At 37.5% G+C, this 24,500-nt stretch overlaps 1 protein-coding gene across 1 annotated transcript; it reads left to right on the top strand.

Annotated features, from left to right (window-relative positions):
- The first annotated feature begins 8,125 nt into the window (after window positions 1-8,125).
- LOC139711422 (uncharacterized) lies at window positions 8,126-19,788 on the top strand. Its single transcript, XM_071623305.1, has 5 exons — window positions 8,126-8,346; window positions 9,108-9,263; window positions 10,683-10,868; window positions 18,423-18,494; window positions 18,939-19,788. Exons 1-5 carry the CDS (start codon window positions 8,126-8,128, stop codon window positions 19,786-19,788), a joined length of 1,485 nt encoding a protein of 494 aa, XP_071479406.1.
- The last annotated feature ends 4,712 nt before the right edge of the window (window positions 19,789-24,500 follow it).

Here is a 24,500-nt window from a genome sequence, read left to right as displayed (position 1 = left end):
CTGGTAATCTAAGTTTTCAGCAAAAAGATTTTTCTTACTACTCGCATAATAATAAAGCTCTTTGGTTTTGCATTTTTCACTCATTACATATGATAAATAAGTATTCAATAATTGTGTACGTGCGTGTGCGTGTTCTGTGTTTGCAGACAGTTTCACATCCAATTTTATTGTTATTTGGTCGAAGTAATAATGACCTGTACCACGATTATGCATCTATATCGATTTTATCGAAAAATGAAATACTGCAAAGTATGAGGAAATTATAAGCATAATGTGTAATCCCCAGTCACTCATCATAAAGTAATTATAATATAGATAACAACAACGTGACCAATTACATAATACATAATATGGTTTATTACATTTTTTTAACTTTCCAAATTTTTTTAACACAAATTTTGACATAACAGCATCTGTGAAAGATTGAGAAAAAAAATCAATATTTTTTTTTTATCTCAGCATTTCATGATAGGACACTGAATATTGACACATTAACATCAATTCCGAATTGCCTTTATTTATTTCTCTCTCTTCCTCTCTCTCTCTCTCTCTCTCCTTGTTTTTTTTTTCTCTCTCTCTTTCTAGATCATCAAAGCATTGTCAAAGCATTGTCCACGAACAACTCATTTTCGCGCCGATTATTTTGTTGTTGAATGTCATCAATTATGATACCGATCTTTTTTTACTTCAAATTGCAAAATGTAAGTTTGTGTTTAAAACCTCGGGCGTCACACATTTTTTTTTTCTTCATAATCATCACAGTAATTTAAAGGGATCGTATAGTTTTGGTTGAGACCTAATTTCGAGTTTCTAACATTTTTTTGTGAGATAATGAGAAAGCTTTTATGAAATATGAAAGAACATTTAATTCCATGAGAAATTCAACGTTTATTTGATGGAAATTGGTCTTAAAATGGCTGAGATATTCAGAACAGAGCGATTCTAATAAGTGTGGGACCAACACTTTCTTACGATCGCTTTGTTTTACTTTGTTTTTGGATGTTTCAGTCATGCCAAACCCGATTTTCATCAAATAAACTTTGAATTCCTCTTTAAATGGTATGCTTTTTACTATTTCATAAGTGTTTTCTTGGTATCTCGCAAAAAGTTAAAAGCCTAATTCTCATCTCCACCAATACTGTACCATCTCTGTCCATTTCTGTTCAATGTTTCACGTTTCACGTCAACTAGAATCTTAATAGCGCCATCTTGCGTTTTCTTTTAGAGAGGGCACTAAGTCTCGTATGCCTACAAATAGTCGGTGGTCTGCTGCTCTTCGGGACATAATATGCCCAAGGATCTCAAGTCCATGCTATGACCCGAGGGGCCTTCTCCTCGTTCATAGCATGGGGCTTGAGATCACTAGGGGCAATTGATTATCAACAATGCACCGAGGAGCATTCCATATGCAAAATAATGATGTTGATTTTCTTGGTGATGTCGTACAGAGAATGGAATCATTTGGAAATAACATTGATAATCATTCCCCACATAGCGATAAAATGGAATAAACTTAAAGGGAAATGAGGAGATCGGCAAATTTATACAAAAAAATGATAATAAATAAGTTATTAGAACGGATATACGCACCCCAAGCTGCTAAACGTGTAATGTGCGCGCAAAGAGATTGTTTGTACGTGCGTACATGCGGAATTACCTTCTTCAATATATTTCATTATTAGTAGGGCCTACACTGTACGGGAAATACGGAATAAATTTATCGGAAAAAAAGCGGAGAAAAACATTATTGAACAATATATTTAATTAAGATACTGAATCAAAATTTCGTATGAAAAATAGAAAATGAATTAAACAAAAATCAATGTTATGTGTGTCCGTGTGCGTGTGTGCTTGTGTGTGTCTGAGTACGTGTTAAGTCTGTTGTCGCTTTTTTACAAATAAAAAGTAATAATATACATTCCCCCGACTTGTTTCTGACATAGATTATGTTAAGGGTAATATAATTCTTCACGCTTTCTGAAAGAGGTAAGTAAAGTGTTAATTCATTATGCTACGGAAGTGAAAATATATTGAAAATAAAAATTTATGTGTTGCTTTTATTGTTGTCCTGCACTTACTACACAAAATGTTTTCTGGTCTTCTCATCCAGCGATGGAGCGGCACCGAAACTTTATATTACATCCATAACTTGTCTTGTGTAAAATTATCTTCAAACTTCACTCATGTATTCTACTAATATTGCTGCATTTTTTCAGTGTACATATCTTCATAATAACATTGATTTTTGATAATATTGATATTTGTACTGGTATAATTTTAGTTGGTCAAGATAAACATATCCGTTCTCCGTGTTATTGCACGCCTATGAATTTTGGGACCTTCTGTTTAACAAGCGTTCTTATAGCTTTTATGTAGGCCCATTCTATTTCTGTTGTTTCCTTGTGACACCTTTGTATCATGATATGACCATATACAATTGTGTTCAGTATGTTTTTTTTTTCTTCCTCAATCAAAATACATGGTTGTATATATTTTGTATTCTTATATGTTGTATTACTGTTAATTATTTTGTAATTTCATTGAAAAAATGGAAATATGAAATAAATTGAACAGAAAATAGTATTTTGACGTCAGTTCTCTTTTAAGTCTCTCCCCCCCCCCCCCCCCCCCCATCAGTATTCGCAAACCATGTTAAAAAGTACTGTTTACCATTGGGAGCAGTGATTTAAGAAATGTTCTAGATATCACATTTTGATGCATGATGTGTAGGTCAGTTGTATCACAAAGCATCCTACTATGTACAAATATCTCAATAAGGCCTAAAATATCAGGAGATATCAACACTTTTCTCAATAAACCATAACTGTAGACGGTTTAGTCTGGAAACAGTTTATTATAACTATTGTTCACATTTTGCATATTTAACAGTACTTAGCATTAATCATACACTTGATATGGATTCAAATGTTTACATTGGTTGTTTCTATCCCTAACTCACATTTTAGAACTACTTTAAAGCACTAAAGCTGGATTTTTGTTTCATCTGCAAATGGTAAATGATGCCTTTAAGCACTTCGCCTATACCCACCAGACTAACCTAAACAGCGCATGAGATATTATACGTTACATGGTGTCACACATTGCATCGGTGGCAATTACCCATCGGTGGTATGATACCGGAAACCCTCTACCCTCGACAAATAGTAGAGATGATTAGGTAATGAATAGCTCACTCTGTGTTATTGGTGTTGTAACTATTGCTTTTTAGATAATGGACGTTCGCCAGTTAATTAACAAGCTAATGCATATAGCACTGCACTCTGTATTATAGAAGGCTATTGCAATTTATTACGGTAGATGGCAACGGGATGCATGTAGTGCAGACAGACGATAATAGCCTCACCATATAATGTAAATTATGTTTGTTTTTCATATTCTTTTATTTCTTATGCATTCACAAAACAATTGGTTAATTAATCAAGTGATAATCGATTAATCTATCCATCTGTCCATCAATTTATTCTTTCCTTTGTTCATCTATTTATTCACATATTCCTTATGTATCTATTTATCTTTTTAGTAATTAATTGCTTCTTTTATTTCTAATCTATTCATATACATTATAGTGCAATTTGCATGGTGATTAATCAAACTGTCGTTTGTCTCCGCTATAGTTTTTGGCAAAGTGGCGGAGCTGTTTGGCTGCTTAAATTGGTAAAGAGGCCTGTAGATAGAACTGAATAAGATGTGATCTTGAGCAGATGCAGTAAACGCCCCTCAAAGCTTGATATGTATAATATTGTGATAAACTAATATACTTACACATTGGTTAAATGTTCTAGAAGAGGAGAAATTGAAATGATAATCCGGATTACTGATATTTTCAAGCTTGCTGATGTTTTTATGCCTGGTCAATATGCATTGTCATGTCAATGTAACCTGGAATTCAGTTTGCATTCACCAGTGGGTATTTCCCAAATAATCTAAGTCGATTTTAAAACTTAAGGTCAACTTAAAACCATGGTATGCTGTGCTTATCTTCAACGGTATTCTAAGTAATTTATGATAATGACAAGTTTTGGATACTTTTGTTTTTCACCTAGAAATAAAATAAGTAACCAAGGAATTTTCTGTCAATTCTTAAAACAGTTCAAAGTGGATTCTCATGAAAGACTGATGATTTTGATGAAAATGAACAGGAAAATTAGTGGCATACCATAATAAAAAAAAAATAAGTGTGAATTGAGCTTCACCTTTAAGATCGACTGAAATTCTCTGTGAAATCCCCCCCCCCCCCATTGCTGCTAAGGTGGACAAACCTAGGGCAATCTTTCTGATCGTCAAGAAAATTCTTTGTTGTAAAGGTTACGTGCATATTTTTCCTAATACATATGCCTTGTTAATCTGTCCTCACTGATAGCATTTACCTAACTTCAAGTAAGTTGACTCAAAGTTAGGGCAGCGCCCCGTGAACGTAATAACGAAAGACATAATTCGTTGTTGATTTATTTTTTAATGCTATAATATGCGATTTATATACAAAACCATCATACAGTGATTGCTGTGTCGTTTCATTAGCACTTTCAAAAGTTGAAGAAGAGCAATATGCCAGCACAGGTGACAAGAAAATTAAGAAAAAGAAAATATAGCAACGATCTCTTTGCTCAACTATTGTTTGACCTTGAAAAGACTATAAAGGAGGATGTAAACAAAAATACACTGAGGCAGGTGCACGGAGGTTTATGGATCTTTATGTAATGTTCCGCGGCCCTTCTATAACGTTGTATATTTCTATTTTCGTTTATTGCGTTTGTTTTTCATCTATTCTGTATTAAGCAATTATTATTTGCTAATAGCATCATGAAAATATTCCGATGAAAATCGCACCTGTTATATATATTGCATGGGATGTGAGGTGAGGAACAGTGAGAGAAGTATTATGTTTGCTGTACAAGTATAATGTTTGCTATACAAGGCATCATAAGGCTAACGAGAACATCCCGTGAGAATAAAGGTTAAGGTATTTTAAAATTTTCTCCGTTTTGGCAAGAGAGAATGAAAGCGTGGAACAAACAGATAGATCGATCGATAGATGAATAGATAGATAGATAGGTAGATAGATAGATAGATAGATAAATAGCTTGATAGGTAGATAGATAGATAGATAGATAGATAGATAGATAGATGGATAGATAGATGGATAGATAGATAGATATAATCGATAGACATACATAGATAGATGAAGCGATAGATTGATAGATAGATAGATTATAGATCGCAGATAGATAGATAGATAGGTAGAAAAAAGCCGCCAGACAGAATAAAGACAGAAATAGACAAATAGACAAAAACATACTATTGCTGAATTTGTGTTTTAAGTTACCTTCAGGAAGGGGAAGTGTCATTATACGTGTGTGTAACTGGCTGTATAGTCATTTAAAAAGTATATTGTATAGGTAACATACATAAAAAAATATACGCTATGGCTCAGTCTATTTAAAGGTACAGTTTACCATTGGGAGCAATGATTTTAATTTTTTTCAAGTTGTGTAGGTCAGTTGTATCACAAAACATCATACTACACAAAAATTTTCGCAATAAATCCTAAAATATAAGGAGATATCAGTATTTTTCTCAATAAACCATAACTGTAGACGGCTTATTCTGGAGACATTTTATTATAACTATTGTTCACATTTTGTATATTTAACAATACTGAACATCGATTATAGGGGTTCAAATTTTTTACAGTGGTTGTTTCTATCCCTAACTAACATTTTAGAACTATTTTAAAGCACTAATGCTGTGTTTTTGTTTCATCTGCAAATGATAAATTATGCCTTTAAACTTTGCCTAAAGTTTTGTATTGACAGCTTTCGATGTACAGTTCTTCTCGTATGCTGTTTGTTTTGTACTCAATTCATAGATTATTTTTATCTTTGGCACCTCTCCATAAAAAAAGAAGATTTTTTTTTTTCTCCTATGCTGTCCATCGGGTCATTCCTTCGTTCATTCATTCTACTCCCCATGCAGGTTGATTCATTCACTCATTCAATAATATTGATATCCTCGTATCCATGCACTGTTTGCTATTGTTGTACAGCCATTGATACACAATGTCGTTAAATATTAAAAAAGATGGAGGAGGAATTCTAAGCGGGCGCGGGATTATGATAACGTGACAGTGTTCTGAGACGTTTCTTTTGAATCAGTCTCTTATTTCCCACTTCTCGTCATATTAATTGACCATGAAACAGGAAAGTGGTAAAGTCGTACACTTAGTTATCACTCACAGACATCATCAAGACACATTATAATTATTTTCTGTTGTAAATATCCGTATGAATCATCTGCAAGTCAAAGAAATAAGAACATTCATTCATTTGCGACTGTAAGAAGTGTCCGCATCTGTCTGAGATAGCACCCATGTAAATATTATTGTTGGAGCAAGCCCTGAAGCCAATGAAGTTTTATTACGCAAATAAAAGTGCACAGTACCTATTTGTAAACTGAGTTACAGTGAGGGGTGTCTATCCACGCAGTTGTTAGGGGAGTGATAGGATCTATTCACCCGCAAAGTTGCTGTATGACCTTGGCTTTTTGTCAGCTCTGTGGGCTTCAGTTGTTCCCGTCTCTTGCTGGCCATACTATAGCCCGTGAGCTCCCCCAAAAATCAATATCCAAGGTGACGTTTATATTGATTTGTGTGTATCGGCCGAGTGCGCTCCTTTTGTTTTCATTCGGAGGAAGTTTAATTGAGGCAGGACGCGACTTTAGACGTTACCACACGGATAAACATTCATGTGTATACATCAATAGGTCTAGCTTCCACTGCGCACACGTACGACACCTTTTCTTGGCAAGGATTTAAGTTGGGACGTTTTTCAAGCGCAAACCATTGTGGCTGTTACGCATTTTTTTTTAACAGACGAGGAAAGAAACAAAAAAGTTCCCTTGAACTTCAGTCTGAAACCACTCCAGCCGCCAGCACTGTGCCACAATGTCTACGATACTCTTTTGTTAGCAGCGTAGTGATGGCATACAATACATAATTTACTCTTGTATCAGTGTTGTTCTGGCTTTGATCAAAATTGCATTGCAGTTACCAGATACCTTCTACATGGTCATATTTCACATCACGTCGGCACGACGGTGTATTATTGTTCGTATGTTTGTTAATTCATCGCTTTTTCCTCGCACACACACACACACACACACACGAACGCACAAACACGACAAAGCTACCGTTCGTGGACAGACAGTGAGCGTGTACTGTGTGTAATTCCGGAAGCAGCTACAGATGGATTTGGCGGATCGCGAGTCGCCAGAACACGAAAAACCGTCTGCTCGGATCGACGCAGACGACAATCGAGCGTATGGGATTCCAAGGAGTATCTGCTCTGGCGCACGGCTGTCGTATTGAAAGCTGAAACCTGCGGCGTGGTTTTGGCGTCGTGTGGACAACGTAAAGGCCTATACTGCGCACTCAACTTCGTCCATTCAACACGTTGCTAAAGCGTTGCTCCGTTTAACGAATCCACTGAAGACAGCAACTGAGTTGCTATTAGGAAGTCGGTTGGACCGTCCCTGGCTATAGTTGCATTTTGGGACATTTTCATGGAAGCCGACTGTTGCTTCCTCTGGACTTTTACTAAGCAACAGGTGGACGTGAGTATAAAGTAGATGAATGTTCCGCAACGGAAAGGGAAATTCGTATCTCAGTTGCCATGTCATCAGTTACTCCATCATCTTTTAAGCCCTCTTGTTTCACACCTCTTGTAAACCGAACTGACGTTTCGATCTGAAAAAAGAGAAAATAATGACTTCGACAGAAATGCGACGACCAGGTTATGTTTATTTGAATAGATGTATGCATGTGGTGCCAAATCTTGGAGAAACATATCCGTCGGAACCCTGTTTATCATTGCCGCTAGATCTACAGACAATGCATTGAATATTTCATACTTTGTAGCTAGACAAATCGATTTGTATAAAAAAGAGCAAAGAAAACGAACTAGATATCGCCTGCAACAAACACTGAAAGCCACTAATGTATTACCCTCGCCATTGTCAACACGTCGTTCAAAAGCAAGCCTCATGTCGCCGATAACGAAGCCAGTCAACGATAGCTTTACTCGTCGTCATCGAGGACTTCGTCACCAGCATGACCTTGGTTGGGAAGAATGTCTACCGCTGTTTCAAAAACTGCTCTTTCGTTCCGTTCTTCGACACGGAACGACTTGAACAACCCAATGATCGTTGCATCTGTGAGCGACTCACCATGCCACCGCCTCCTCCACCACCTGCACCGTCCACCGCATCGACCTCGTCGTCGAGACGGACGTCGAGAGGGAAGTCGGGAGGCACTAAATCTAAAGCGTCAAGGTATGGAAGACTGCTTTGTTTGTGATACATGTAAATTATCATCTTTTTTTTTCAAGGGGGGCTGTGTCAGTGTGAAACAAAGACACCTTGACGTTTAATTCTGAGTTCGAATCCCGTCAACGTTGGTGCCTAACGTTGTTGCGTGTCCTAGTCGACCGGGATGTTTAATGGGTATAGTAAAGCCTACCTGGAAATGCAAGGCAACACTATAGGATAATGATATAAAGGAAGGCCCACTGGTAGGATATTGTAAAGCAGTGGCGACACTGGAGCAAAACGGCTATCCCGGATAGAAAAGGCACTGTGCACTGTTCATGAGGCAAAGTGTAGTTAAATTTGATGAGAGTGTCAGGATATTAGAGTGAGTTTCTGCAATACAGTATAGACGAAACATTTTAACGGTGCCAAATGTTGTGCTATTTGATAGTTAAAATCCTATCCTCCACAGCAAACTCGATTGTGTGGGATTACAGCTGATTTTCCATGTTGCGTCTACTAGTTTTGTGGACGACTTTACACCTCACAAGAATCAGTCAAAATAATACATTCTCAATTAGGAACGTGTTAATTATCTAATAAGAGCGTATCCTACGCAGTTTCATATAATTTGTTTTAGTTTTCACGTTGCGATCTACGGTTTCTATACCAAAAGGGGTGCCCTGAAATACTATGCAAGGACCAAGAGAAAAAACTAACATATTGTATAACCCTCTTTAACAGTGTGTGGTCATAAAGCAACTAATATATTTGTCTTGTAACAGATTGCCGTCTATTGCTGGTCTGCTCGACATCGGGTTCAACGAATGGACAGCCGAGGATTTGACCAAGAAGCACGGTGGTCGAACGGCGGCCAAACCAGTCAGTCGACGGAAGTCCGACCGAACCGCCCCGAATATCTCCGAGTGCATGTCAGAAAGGTATCGAAAGGACCACATCCACAATATTCCTTGCAGCAATGACACAGAGAATTTTATTTCATTTTATTTTTCACATCCCTTGCTGACTATTGCTACTCACCTGGTGCGATACCCGAGGGGTCGGCATCATTCGCCCGTTTTCTTGTTTCTTCACATGCTTCTGACGTCCATTTCTTTGTCTCTGTTTGTTTAATTGACTTGTAAAGACATACAACAGACGCGGGTTAAAGTATAATGCACAAGAACATTCAAATTCTGTAAATTATAACTACTATTTAATGTATAGTTGACGATACATTATATCACATAATTTTATACACAATTCTTGAAAAGTAGGCAGTATTGTCTTTATGTTTAATCAACTACGTCGTCCCTTATATTATAGCCTAATTTATTGTCTTGGTGTATGTTTTTCACTGAAGTATGGTCTCTTTTCCAAATTTTATTGAAAAGACGTTTTCAATATCCTTTCAAATACTTTGTGGGTATCTTGTAAACCCAACTGTCCCACTCCCTCCAGGATAAATCTATAAATATGTTGCACATAATAGAAGCGTGTGGTTATTTGGTTGGTGTGAGAAATGTATGAACAAAATAAAGGTTGCTGCATATTTCATCATAGTTTCCGCGCTTGTGTGTATTCTATCAAGTATAATACACGAAGTTTGCATGAACCCTGTTTCGTTTACACTCATCCTTGATTATATACTTAGTTATCTGGTAGGTCATCTCAAATTACTGTTGGTCAAATGAGTAAATATGATTTGGTTCGATGGAGTTGCACTTGACACGCCCCTTTGTCAGTTATTGTGATGATCTCGGCGAGGTTACGAACAAAGGAAGCATAAATATTCCCCCTTTTTTGCTTTCTGTTATTGATCCATAAAATTATAACGTATAGGAGGTCAGTGCTATTGGTGAAAGCAAGTGGAATACCTTTGTATGCGAGGAAATAATTAAATCATTATGATCTACTTCTTCTATCACTACTATTTTCTTTAAACATTTTCACAAAATTATGATTGTATTCCATAATATAAGGACCCTCAACAATTGAGTCTCATTTTCTTTCCCACCATAATTCAAGCATTCTATCATTGTTTGCAAATCCAGCCTTCCACGTTGCATATAGAAGCCCCTATATATACCTGACAAATCTATATTAAGCGGACGGTCACAGCTGCATAACAATTTTCGATATTATTTGAACTAGCATATTATCATCAGTTGCCATGGCAGCGATCATTAAGTGGGGAAGGCTAATGGGCGGTTGCTATTTGAAAGCCATTATGACTTAATTACGTGATAGGCCTACCTTGACGTAGTCCTTCTCGTCATGTGTTATTTGCGTTACAGAATGTTCAAATTTAGTAAACGTCTGCACTGTTCCATTTTTCTTTCTACTAATATTTCAAATAGTGGTAAGAACAGCAACAAGGAGAGTCAGCCTTTTAAGTTTTATGAGGATACGAGCCAATACATGACGGAATACAGGGAGAAACACGTACAGAAGCTGGTCGGATTTGACGGAAGTAGTGACCCGGAAGATCTTACTCTTGGGGAAAATCTTCCGGATCCTTACGTGTTCAAAACGGCGCCATTCAGGTGAGCTATGTTTCATGGTGATGGTACAATGACATCACATTCTTATCCTAGAGATGTGATTGTGATGTCATAAATGTAACTTCCTTCAATCATCATTTGGATAAAACATGTCAATACAATCTTACGACAGGATTTGAGAAACATTGATATGATATCCCAACGAGTATCAACATGTCATGAATAGTTAAAGTTGTTAAAACAGATGATCAATTTCATACTTCACCATCGACATTAGACTTAAACATGCAGTCGGGATATTTGTAACTAAATGCCTTTGCAATGCACTGTATGTAGTAGAGTGCATGCACTTTTTTTCTAATACATTATCACCGTATCTAAGGTAGTTACTATGCACGGCCTGAGGAGGTATATGCCCACAAAAGGAAAGGTTGTCATGTTTTGTTTTGCATAAGAAAGAAACCAGCGAATCTAGCATTTTTTCCTGGGATAGCAGGACGCTTGCAAAGTTGTGGAGATTCAGTCTATAAGCCAGTTGGTCGGCATCTCTCTTCCTATACCGTTGCGTGTATACTCTCGGTGCTTCCTCTGGTTTCCTGGTGTTATATGGGGCTGTTATGAGAGCTGTAACCACATACTAATCGTGTTGCTATCACGGCAGGTTTCAAGCTGGCTGAAATCCTCTTTACTCGCATTTAAGAAACTATGGGAGGGGAGATGCTGACAATTAAGCGACAAATCTCTCGACAAAAGATGTGTCGTGGTGAGAGGAGCGGGGATTAGGGGAGAACAAGTGGGCTTGTCCGCCGGCGATGTTTTTTAGAGATCGGTGTTTTGTTTCAGACAATGTGTTTGCTATCACTTACGTACCCATCCCGGTACATGTATGGACGAACATACTGTCACTGACTCTATACAAGATGAAGGTTGGATCAATTTGGTCTAATTATACCGCGAGTCAAACAAACTTCACCTTTGAGTGTACTGGCATTTAACAGCAATGTATGATAATGGGTCTTATTATTTTTTTCTTCGTTACGTTACGTTACTATTGGTTATCGTAACATTATCTGAGGCGTCTCCGTGATGTTGTTGTCGTTGTTCGGGGAGGGGGTTCAGAACAAACCATGACATGGTAACCTGGCTAAAAAACAAAACAAAAAAGTATGCATATACTAAAATAATGTTTTGAAGGTGAAAGAGCGCAAGGGAAACGTCAAGCATGACATTACATGACTTGCAATCATACATCATGATAAGAAGTTTATAAGCGAAGAGAGAGAGAGAGAGAGCCACCCAAAACTTGCCGGCGAGAAATGCATGGAACATCTTTTTTTTTTTTCAGATTGTTCTTTCTTCTAAGAACATTTGAAAATTGTACTTTTACAGTTGATTTCTCGAATTGCTTGAAATATGTCAGAAGTCCCTGAGAACATATAAAGGACTCGATGCGTTGAAATTAGTTCTCTTTATAAAGAAAGTAAGAGAGCAATCTTTGTTGTACAGTGAAAATATCTTGAGGTAATGCTCCTTTGGGTTTTTTAAAACGTGAAGTATATTTGTTCAGCTCCACTTCTGAATAAAAAAAAACAAGATCAAAGACTAATTGAATACATACAATTCCTCTTTAGTGCTCGTTTTTGGGACTGTCTGTAACACTGTAATCTGATTCGGGATTTAGTATTATACAATTCATGATGATGTGAGTTGAGAGGGTGCGGCTAAAGTTGAAGCAATCATTCAGAATGTAATTAGTTGAAATATGCTGTTGAGCGACAAAACATTTCGTGTATAGTGCTATTAGAAAGGTGTGCAATATAACCCTACCATAAATGTGAACGAAGCAGTAGATCCATGACATCCAGATCCCTCACTATTAAAAAAAAGGGGGATCAAACCTTGCTACGACAAGTACAAATCTAATGCCTTTTCGATTCATAAGAAAACGAGTTTGCATGACGTCTTCTTATGTACTCACAAGAAAAAAAAAAATCTTCGTATTATTTACACAACACGCTTGATGCAGCCTTCCTAATTGCTAGGATTAAATCGGGATGTATGAAGAACCATGAACAGTTGTCGCCGTGCGAAAAGACCACTCTTTCACACCCCCCCCCCCCAAAAAAAAAAAAAAAACTCCCTTTTTATGTGAGAACTATCCATTCAGTAAATATGTGACAGAATAGGATGCTTCTGAAAGGATGTCCAATTTGGCACGAGGTTTTGTATTCTGTTTATTTGCTGTATGCTTCCATTGGTCTTCTGTCGATAAAACTCTACTTTCCATTGAACCGCAGGTGTTTTTACCGTGCAATCATTGCGAAGCTTTGAGAAGAGAGAAACATCACGACCGTCGAATGGTCTGGTGTGAAAGTAAAAGGAATAAGCAAACAAAGTAGAACACACAGATAGACTTCCAGACAAATAAATGCCCTGACACAGGGATAGAGAAACATATAAAGAAAACTACAGAAAGAGACAAAATTATTAAATGAGATAGATGAACAGTCAGATTGACAGACGGGCATATAACGAAAGTTATGTATACTTTCTTAAAGGTATATATACGAAGAGATAAATAGACTCAGATTTTGTTATGTATCATTTAATTGGGCAAATACCGTTTCTACAGTCGATATTGAATACACTAATGGACATGCCAGTGTAACCAAACATAATTTTTGTTTTAGAGCTGCTTATAGTGTGAAAACAAGCAATCAAACAAGCAAACAACAACAGTGGAGGAATTTCATCTGGGTAATTTGAAATTTTGATGTGATTTTATAACTTTAAATCAAATCTACTCTGTTCTATGCAATGGGTTCACTTTAAAAAAGTTTTGCTTTATCTCCCTGAGGTATTCAGCGAATGTTCATTAGAATTTCTATCAGTTAATGGCATAAGATATGTAGCACTGGACAACACGTGGCATCTGACTGTGATGTGTGGTAAGGCATTATGATTCGCGCACAATCGCAAATTACTACAGAAAAAAAAAAATCATAGCAAGGCAAAGCAAAGCAAAACAAAACAAAGCAGGTTCGCATGAGAGGAGCCGTGCAGATCAATAATCTATAGGACAATGCCGGTCTTGGAAAAAAAATGGCATGCACGCTCGAGCTACATCATAGATAATTCAAAGCGTCGGTCGTGAAAAAAAAAACCCACAGGAAAATGATGAACGTGTTACAAAAAACAACAACAAACAAACAAACAAACAAACAAAACAACGCCGACAAGAGTATGATAAGGCGGTCATGATTTTTCTGGGTATGAAAGACTTAAAGTATAAAATGGCTTTACAAACTTGTATTCTAGACCACGCAATCCGTTTTTATGGTCACTTTCCCGCCTATGGATCTTTCTTTATGGCAGCATTCTATCTTATGCACAAGAAACAGGATATCTATCCAATACAATAAAATACTGTCGATAAAAATACCGTTCTCTGAGGTAATGAAATGATATTTTTTGAAGAACAAAAATGAATAATAGGGTTGTAAAGCTGGGCGACTGAAGCGTATTTAGAATGGGTGCATATAGACTATTATCTCAACACACGATTATACTTTGATTTTGTAACGTTGTCGGCGGAGCTTTGGTTTCAGGAAACCAGAGCAGGTGATAGGGGCTATTTGTGGTGAGAAATCGTGTATCACGTGCTTGTCAAAGCGGTCGTACGGCGCCTGATTGCTAAACCAAATATAGACACGAACACGAAAAGAATATGGTCACACGGACGTGTCTCTCTCACTAATTTTACATGGATAATAGATTCGCGCGTGGCGTCGTGCAAACGTATATAGCCGTTACCATGGAAACACTAAATGTGGATTAGTCTGATTTCAGTCTCGCCCCTTTTCTTTTTTATTGATATTATGAGGGCAAGCAATGTTTAACATTCTTCATCTTATATAATGCGCGTAAATTGTTAGGTAGTAAAACAAAAAAAAAGGGGGGGGGGAAATAATCATTTAATCCCCCACCAAAGATTGCAGATTCTCAGCAAACATAATACACGTAGATGCGAGTATGAGTTCTTAATCGTGAATGGAGCTGATGATTGAGTTGTTCCTCTTCCTATACTATAGATGATGGATCGCTATTTATCACGAGCATATACCACAAAGTATAACTTAATCATTTGTTGTTGACAGACTTCGATATATAAGTAGCCAGGGTATAACGAAAAACAAAAATGCAATACGCAGCACTCACAAGACGTATGATTAAAGATTGATTGATAACGACGGCCAATTTTGTATTTACCCACAGATGTAGCATATGATTTTATGATTCATTTTATTATTATGATACAAAATAAATACCGATATTGTCTTTCTTTTTAGGGAGAGAGAGAGAGAGATAGATAGATAGATAATGCCACTGCACTTATTTGTCTAATAACTTTTCGAGAAGTAATGGCTAGAATGGCCATTGTGTACGAGGTGATAGAAAGTATGATCTAACGTCTGGAATTCATCATTTTAATCATTCGAGTGAACAAAATGACTTTTACAACATTATGAAAACAACAGCCGCATCTCCATTGCGATCTTTGGCGACTATACAATATTGTGCTCGTCTAAAAATTACGCAACATGCGTGAAGCTTGCTGCCCCTTTTAGCACAACTGCTGCCGCCATCCCCTTGTGGCGAACAGGCACTGAAAACCGGCTACCATTTACGTTAGACGGAATGCTTGTAACTACACTTTTCGAGTTCCTCTACGTATTTTATTGGAAGCTCTATACAACGGCCGGCACGCAGAAAATCATGCCCCGTTAAATCTGTTCTTTACCTGCGGCCTTCGCCGAGAACACTTGTATGAATTCTTTGCTATACAGACACATCACATCCCGAATAATGTTAAAATCTTTTGGAGCTAAAATCACCTTTATTCTGTGTAAGACACGGAAGGGTGAGAGATCGACTGCCGCTATCAGCAGTCGCTGCCCAGGTATGCGGCAATGCGAGAGTAGAATGGGACGATGTGTTTGTAACCAAGGGAAATATGCGAGGGTCATCGTAGGTCTGAAATCCGTGCAAATCAAATATATCGATTTATTCTGTTTGAATAGCGAAACAGTTGGGGATCGGTAGTTTACAGACGGAGAAAGCAAACGTGCATTGATTGCACACGAAGAAGACTTTGTTCTAGTCAATTTCAGCTCACACCTCGTTGGCCGCTTGCATCAACTCTGCGTCAGTCGTGAATCGAATTTCAAGACAACAACAAAACCAGTATACACATCGTCCTTACAATAATTATAATGATAGATGTAAACATTGTGGTAACACATTTTACCACGTGGGATTAGAACGCGGTTCAAGATGAAGCTAAAGGCTGGTATGACTTGTGCCACCGGCTGGTGTATGTAAACTTGAGTTACAAACAGATCGATACTGGCTTGACATTGCAATTCTTAGTTGGGGGTAAAAGAACGGAATGCACTTCAAGGATGTCATTGCTCCCTCTATCTTCACTTTGTCTTTCATAACTCATGCAATTTTCAGAAACTATGGAACTGTTGTTTCTTGTTTTCTGTCAAAGACTCGAAGATACAGATGAAATGACGAAAGTATCTGAAAGTGTGCTTTCCTTCTCACGTTCTTGTTGCTTCGAAGGGAATGCGCTCCAGGGATGTCACTGCCGTTATCATGCATTTGTCGTCATATCTCTGTAAAACAGAAAACTAGCAATATTGCTCATTTTCTGCTCTCAGAGACTTAAAGATACAGATGATAAACCGACCAAAGTGTCTCAATTTGTACTTTCAATTTCATACGTTCTGATGCTCTTGTGTGTCAAAAAACAAAAACAAAAAACAGTTATAGAAAATGACCAATTACTTGGAATTAAATATACATTCCTGCAAGACTGACCATGAAATTCTTTCAGAAAAAACAAAAACAAAACAAAACAAACACGATATCATGCATCACCGACATGGACACAACTTTCTTAACTGGAATAGTCATGATTTGAGTTTGTGGAGGGGGAAATCCTTTGCGGGCTTGTTAATTTAAGTCATTATCAAGGTTTGAATTGATTCTTCTAAGTCAAAATAGATGGTGCTTGGATGACAAGATTTGTGCCGTTCACAGATGTGAAAGTGTTGCCACATCCATGATATAGCTTGTCGTCTCTTCTGATATTTTCGTATCACTGACCAAAAATATGATCATTCTTGGTTTAGAGATTAAATGACTATGTAAGACAATCGCCGTGAAGTTTGAGACCACACGAGTAATGTGATGATATTCTGTTATAATTTGAATGCGTTGTACAATATGTCCCCCCCCAAAAAAAACAACAACAACAACAAACAAATACAACGGGACCTTCCGCAATGATATCTTTAAAAATAGTGATTCAATCTAAATACAAATTCAGGGTATGAAACTATAACTCATTGCCCACATCTTACAGAAAACCCCATTCGATTTGCTTCAGTGGTCAAAGAGAAATGAGGAATTTTGTAGAGGATGTCGGGATTCTCTTCCCTCCAAGTTCTGTCTATTATTCACACACAAGAGCATTGAATTGCTAAAATTGGAAGAATCAGACTCATGACATGCTATACAACAATCTACATTTCTCTGTGACCGCTTAACCAAATTGAATGAAGTTTTCTGCAAAATAGAGCTAAGATGTTATATTTTAAGACCCTGAAGTAGCACTCAGACAGGTCGATCATTATAATTGGGTGTTATCAATTCGAAAATCTGATTGTAATTTTTGGGGGACATACTGCAGTATGTCCCCCAAAAAATTACAATCAGATTTTCGCATTGATAACACCCAATACGATTAAATTTTTTAAAAGTTACTTCAGGGTCTTAAAATATAAAATTTTAGCTCTATTTTGCAGAAATCCCAATTCGATTTGGTTAAGGGGTCACAGAGAAATGTGGATTGTTGTAAAGCATGTCATGAGTCTGATTCTTCCAAGTTTAGCACTTCGGTGATCTTGTGTGTGAATAATTGACAGAACTTGGCGGGAAGAGATTCCCGACATCCTCTACAAAATTCCGCATTTCTCTTTGACCACTGAAGCAAATCGAATGGGGTTTTTTCTGTAAGATGTGGGCAATGAGTTATAGTTTCATACCCTGAATTTGTAGTTATATTGATGCAATATTTTTAAAGATATCATTGCGGAGGGCCCCGTTGTATTTACTTTTTTATTTTTATTTTTATTTTTTTTTTTTGGGGGGGGGGGGGACATACGGTAGTATTGAATATCGTAATACGACTCAGCATAATGTGGTGCGTCACATTACCCGTATAAGTCGGAGATCAAAAGGAAGAAAAATACGCAAAGGAAGAAAATGCGTAAAGCCGACTAATGCATATCTTGATAGTTTTCTAACCTTTAATTCGTTTTAGAATAGCTTCCTTGTAATGAAGTAGGACAAGTTATATATCAATTCGAAGCTAAGCATTTGGCAAGTTGATATCTGTCATATCCCCTCCCATCCCCCCTAAAATAAGATATATTCCCTACATTATAAATGGCTTTCGAGATGACTCATGACGTATATGTTTATAATAATGCTGACAACGGAAATATTTTCCATTTCATTATGCAGGAAGGCGTACGAAGCTCTGCAAGGTATTCTAATTGCCGAAAAGAAGCAGCAAACACAGTCGGAAACAAGCGGGTATGTCTGAAAACAGAATCAAATGCTTAAGTTGATTCTCGATCGTTCTTATTCATATTTTCTGCAGTCGCTTTGCTGCCCAACATTTAAATTGATGTGTAGTGACTTGAATTTGATTCAAACTAAGCAATTGAATAGTCATCATAAAGATAACAAAATCGTGCCGTACTAAAAATAATTGCAGTAAATTCATGGGAAGAAGGATAGTCTTTTACTAATGCTTGTGTTGATTATGATAAAACGATGCGTTGATTGAAACAAAACCAGATTTTTTTTTTCATAGAAATTGTCCTTTCTAGGGAAATGCATAATGAACGTCCTTACTTCTTTAGAACCGAAATTTCTCATCACACATATTTTAGCCCTTAACAACAACCCCCCAAATCGAGTCACTTTACAAAACGAAATTCTTAGACTGTATTTTTCCCTTTTCCTTTTCTTCAGACCGACTTGGTCTCCGCCTGGAACGTATCCCAGCCTGACGGTAACCGATCGAAGATGGCGCCCATCCGAAGTAAAGCGCCTCCCCGGTCTGACTGCGCAGTCCATGTGTACGTCGAACATCGACAACGTGTGCGAGAGCATGCGACACGTTGGCCAGGACGTCTTTCGAGATCCTAAGATGGCCAAGAAGCGCCGCTCGGCCACCACGACATCGAGCAGCAGACGATCGCTTAATTCCCGCCAGACGAGAAAGGACCTGGACACCGCCAGCGAAAAAGTGGAGCTGGTCATGACGCAGAGTCGCCTAGCAATGCGAGAGCGGCTCGGAGTGTGTGACGGAAACCCGGCAACGACAAATGCGACCACCGCGGCGACAGCCAGCACGACCACGCTTTCTCGTGAATCATCTTCCTCGTCATCGCGAAGCCAGCAGGCGCCGCCAGTCAAAAAGACGAAGCCGGGAACGAACTGGATGGCGGTGTCGGTAGATCCCGAGGAAGCGACTAAAACAATGCTCTTGTTCCTACAAAAAGCGCGATTGGACGTGGACAGAGCTCGCAAAAAGAGAGCCAGGCTCTACCACGCCCCTCACAACAAGTCACAGGAGAGCGACGCGGAGAAGAAACCATTCTCCGCGATGCTATGTCGGGATTGTGATAGCAAACCTCAAGGGTCATCGTCAGAGACGGCGTCAAAGAAAGAAATCAAGGAGACAGCGCCATCTTCCGATCAGGGGAAAGACAAGCGAGTAAAGATGAAAGTGTTTCGGGCAAGTGACGTTGGAGAAATCAAACTTGAAGACGCTCTAAAAGCGGGAAGAAAACACTCGACACTTTGTCAAGGAACATGAAAACGACTGAACAGAAAATAATTTGTTCACGTTTTTCATAAAATGCTTTGCATTAGATGCCTTTATGGATGATTGAAACATGGAGAAAGTGTTTTGTCACCTCCAATGATGTTAATGTACCGTAAGATGAATTTGATGGATTGTGGTACATTGTTACGATTATCATTTCCTCGAGAGCTTCAAAGATATACATGTAATGTGGTTCTCATCGGAGACTGCTAAACACCGAGACAATGAAGTCATTTTCTCGTGGAAAGGGTTCCTCCTTTAACATCACGTCTGTATCGATATGTGCCGCAGTTTCACGTCACTCTCAATTCAATGCACAACTTTTGTGTTTCTATTGCTTAACATAGCCTAATCAAGACACACCGCCTATATCCTTATATAGTGGCTTGTCTCAAGGCCGATATTAAGTTATGGTGCACTGGAATAGAATAAAGATACTGGAGTTAAAGATGAATGGTGCAATATTGTTCTGGCCAGGAAACATTTTTAGACGACGGCCAGCCAACATCGTAATTATAGTTCGAAACATTTTACCTCATAACGATAATGACAAAGAATGATTATCACTTTACACGTATAGTGGAGAGTGACTAATCCCAGCTTGTCTTCCTGGAAAATATGTAATACAAAAAACAATAACAGAGTCTAGACCCCCCCCCCCCCCTCGAACTGTCCGTAGGTTTATAGTTTCCCTTTGTTAATACACATGATGCAGTTTAGTTTGTATGACAATGGGGCCAAACCGCGTTCGACAAACGGTGTTTTTCGTCAAATGATTTTGTAACACGAATATAGCAGTGAAATTTTAAGATAATATCATTTAGCGAACTGTACATTCTGTTGTCTTAGTCGTGGACAACAAAGATTGATAATGAAAAAGGGGCAAAGCTAAAATTCAGTCTTTTGAAATGAAATGCACATTCCTTCCTGACAAGAAAATGGTTTAACAGAACATCGAATGAACCTTACGTGTTTGAAGTGAAATGCGATCTCCTTATAGTATAGCCACAAAACAGCAGCTCTGATTTACTACAATACAAATGTATCATTAATAGATTTTGTGCAATACGAGTGATTGTGTAAATCTTACTTGTGAAGTTATGCATGCATGTATCAACTAAATTATGTTATTTCGTTTCTCTGAGATCATCTGACGCTGTAACTCTTTATTGCAACTCTGTGGAACTCACTGGTGATTTAGTCTATTCTCTTTCTTCTCGGATTTGTCTGAATATCATGTAGTCGCAATTCATATCTGTAAGTAATCAACACCTTGGAAACAATGCAACTTTCCAAGCAATCACTGTATCTCGTGAAAGGAAGAAAGAAAATGAGATTATAATTATTTTCATGAAGGTAACCAGTGTGAATTGAAAGCTTTGAAAGAACTTTGTCCATCTTGTTAGTTTTAACAACTGCTATACTGATTCCAAGTATCTTACTTATCTTGCGATGGCTCGGTTACATTAAAACTACATCTATGGTTAAATGTAATTTAACTCTGTAATCAATGATCACTACCATGGCAATACTTATCTATAGCCAATCAAAGCCAAGAACCGCTGATGATTACTGTTGATTACACAGCTATCATTAATTGTGAAGATACAATAGTTTTCGTGACCTAGGTTTAGATCTTCAAACGTCACGTGTTTAGCGGTGCAGCGAAGTACATACTGTTCGTATTTCTCGTTTGCAAAAAGCGATTGGGAATCTTACATGAGTAGTGACTTGTTGCCATAAAACTGAAATCGCGGAGTATGGAATATCCATATCTAATAAATCGTACTCGTACTTGTAGTTCACGACAGTGATGGAAATGATACTTTCTTACTCTTAAACTCACTCATACATCACCATAAAATATCACCATTTTATTGTCCATTTCGCCTTTCAAGTATTTTCCATATCCGAATTCGATTGTTTTGGCGCTGTGTAGTCACGAAAGAGCATGATTAAAATACCCCTTTTTACGTGAAATACGGTAAGCTATTCTCACACATTGAATGAAACCGAAATGCAGTGTGTTTTCCATACGTGTACGCGGTGTATGGCAAGAGGTGTCTGTAAGTGCATCGGCCCTTGTAAAGGTTGTATCAATTTTGAAAATCATTCTTTTGACATAGCTGTGGCACATATTTCAAACCCTCTGCCTAACTTTGTGGGTGTATTTGTCTTATGTCTACGCGGAGAGCTATCAACACCGAGTCTTTTTTTGTTTGTTTTGAATTGTATTGCCTATGCGCAGTCTCTTTTTCTGGGGGGTGTCTGGGAATATTGCAGTCTATGGGTTGACCCTAAAATGAAGGTTTTTGTGCTGATAACAAAGGATGATTGTGTACCAACAAAAAAAGAAATATGAAACATTTAGGGAATTTTAGGGAAAAAAGGCAATTCACATAATTCTTAAATTACAGAGCCATTGCATAAAACAAACAAACAAACAAACAAACACACACACACACACACACACACACAAATCCAACAACCTACAACTGGCATTTTGGCTGTATGAAGGATAAGATTCATACAGCTCAGCTTGTAGTGGTCAACATCTATGCCTTGCATTTAAATTGACAGTATACAAGCTCAAATTATTGAGGTCCTATACTACGATGCACATACACCCAACTATCACGGGTTCAGTGTTAGAGAAAGAAATTTAAGGGACATTGCTTGCACTTTAACAAATCAATCAATTCATTTCAATACACTTACTCATTAACACCTGGAAAAATGATGTAACTAATTAAAGCATTCAAATCAAGCACTTTCAAATAGGGGTCCATTTAACAAATATCTTAAAGATTGTTTCCAAGATTCATTGATGAATAATAAAAAAAAAAAAAAAAACGAATGTAAGGCAAGAGCTAAAAAAAGAATATTGGATGTACTGTATATCAGAATGTAAATATGGGAACATTGATACACATTGTCAAGGACGCATAATCACATACCAATTACTAGTAGGTTCAACTGGCACTAAAGGCACGAATTCACTGAGGTAGTCTAAAAAGCCATCGCTTGAATCTAGTATTGCATGCACTAAGCAATCGTGAATTAACTCTCTGCACACCACATTAATTTCCTGTGCTTAGGAATATGTGTGAAATTTGTGCATATTTGACTCATTGCAATTGGAAGGGTTAAACACACTTTAGGAGGGCAGGTACATGTATAGTACTTAGTGTGTATTAATCATGGGATGTCTGTTGGCGTACATGTTGTATCAAATGAAGTTACACAACTAATTTGCACAATCCATGGACTAGATTTAGACTACCTTTTTGAATACTGCTCAATGCGTCTTGAAACATAAAATATGACTTTCTGCCGAGAATTCATCAAAGAGGAGACAGGATGAGACAGTATCACTTTGCTATTATTATGCAAAAAATCGTTTTAATAATCTTTTAATAATCCAAGTAGCTGCACATCACACATACAGGCACACAAAAGCATTGGACTGAAGTATTATAATTTACATGGAATTCGATGTCAATCCAATACAACAAGGCATTTGATATATGTACAACGGTTTTAAGCAATTTGCATAAATACTGTTTTAATATAATACATCTGTTCATAACATTTCATTGCAATGTTACGGTAGGTTAATAACATCAGTTTCTTGCAGTGTGCGACCATAAACATTGTACACACATCTTGTTTTTTCTAGTTTAGGACAAAGACTGAGACATATGGCAAACTGTACTGACCATTTATATGTACCACAATTTTGTTTTTCATTTTTTCTTTAACTGAGAACTTACCTTAATGAGTAAACTCAGAGCTTTGACCTCTGTAAGAAAATGAAGTCTGAAAGAGCTTAACCACCAAGGATGGCAAGTAAAGCTGAATTAGAACCTTCTTACAAATATGTGGAAGCAAAATTTCTCAAAGGGGACAATTTTAGCACCATGGCTGAACAGAGACACTGTGTGTAGTGGACAACATGCCCAGGGGTGTATGCATTAAAAGGGTATTGAACCCAAGACCTCTCATTGAAGAACTACGATTATCTGCCACTGTGTTAGTATTCTCAGCTGAAATCAAATGAAATTTTGCAAGCCTTGACTGAACCGAATTGATTGAAATTATGCACTTAAAATGGGTAATGCAAGGTGCATTATTTTCTTTTGTGATTATCCAAATTTTCTTCCCCATACACATTGTAAAAACAAAATACAGCAATCATAGAGGTCCTCAACCTATGACATTCCAGTATAATATCTCAACACACATAAAATACCCTTGGGTAAGTGATACATTGTTCAATGTACTGACCTATTTCAGACTTTTACTACATATGCCTCTTATGTCCTCTTAATGAATAAGAGAAAACTAAAAAAGGTCAAAGTTACGCAATACAGATGAATTGAACATATCTACCACTATTGCACTTATAACTGTTCATGCTCAGCAACACTGAGTGTGAATCTATCGTTGGCAAAGATTCATAGCTGAAAGTCAGTCTTATGTTCATCAAATCACAAAGATGAAATGGAAAAGTGAATATAACACAGTATTTTGCTGCCAGACATACAATATAAACTTTCTCTTGATAGAGTAACTTTGCAAAGGACAAAACAAATAATTACATGTACTTCATGCTCTCAGAGAGAGCTGACTTGGATAGCAATTTAAAAGCTTGCATTTCAGATTAGTATTGTAAGCAAGCAGGCAGTAAGTGACAAACAGGC

This window comes from Diadema antillarum, unplaced genomic scaffold (assembly GCF_040938485.1).
Source record: "Diadema antillarum isolate AM-2024a unplaced genomic scaffold, OU_Dant_1.0 seq00001659_RagTag, whole genome shotgun sequence".
NCBI lineage: Eukaryota > Metazoa > Echinodermata > Echinoidea > Diadematoida > Diadematidae > Diadema > Diadema antillarum.
The sequence above is the reverse complement of the archived record's forward strand: the minus strand, read 5'-3'. Positions and strand labels throughout refer to the sequence as shown.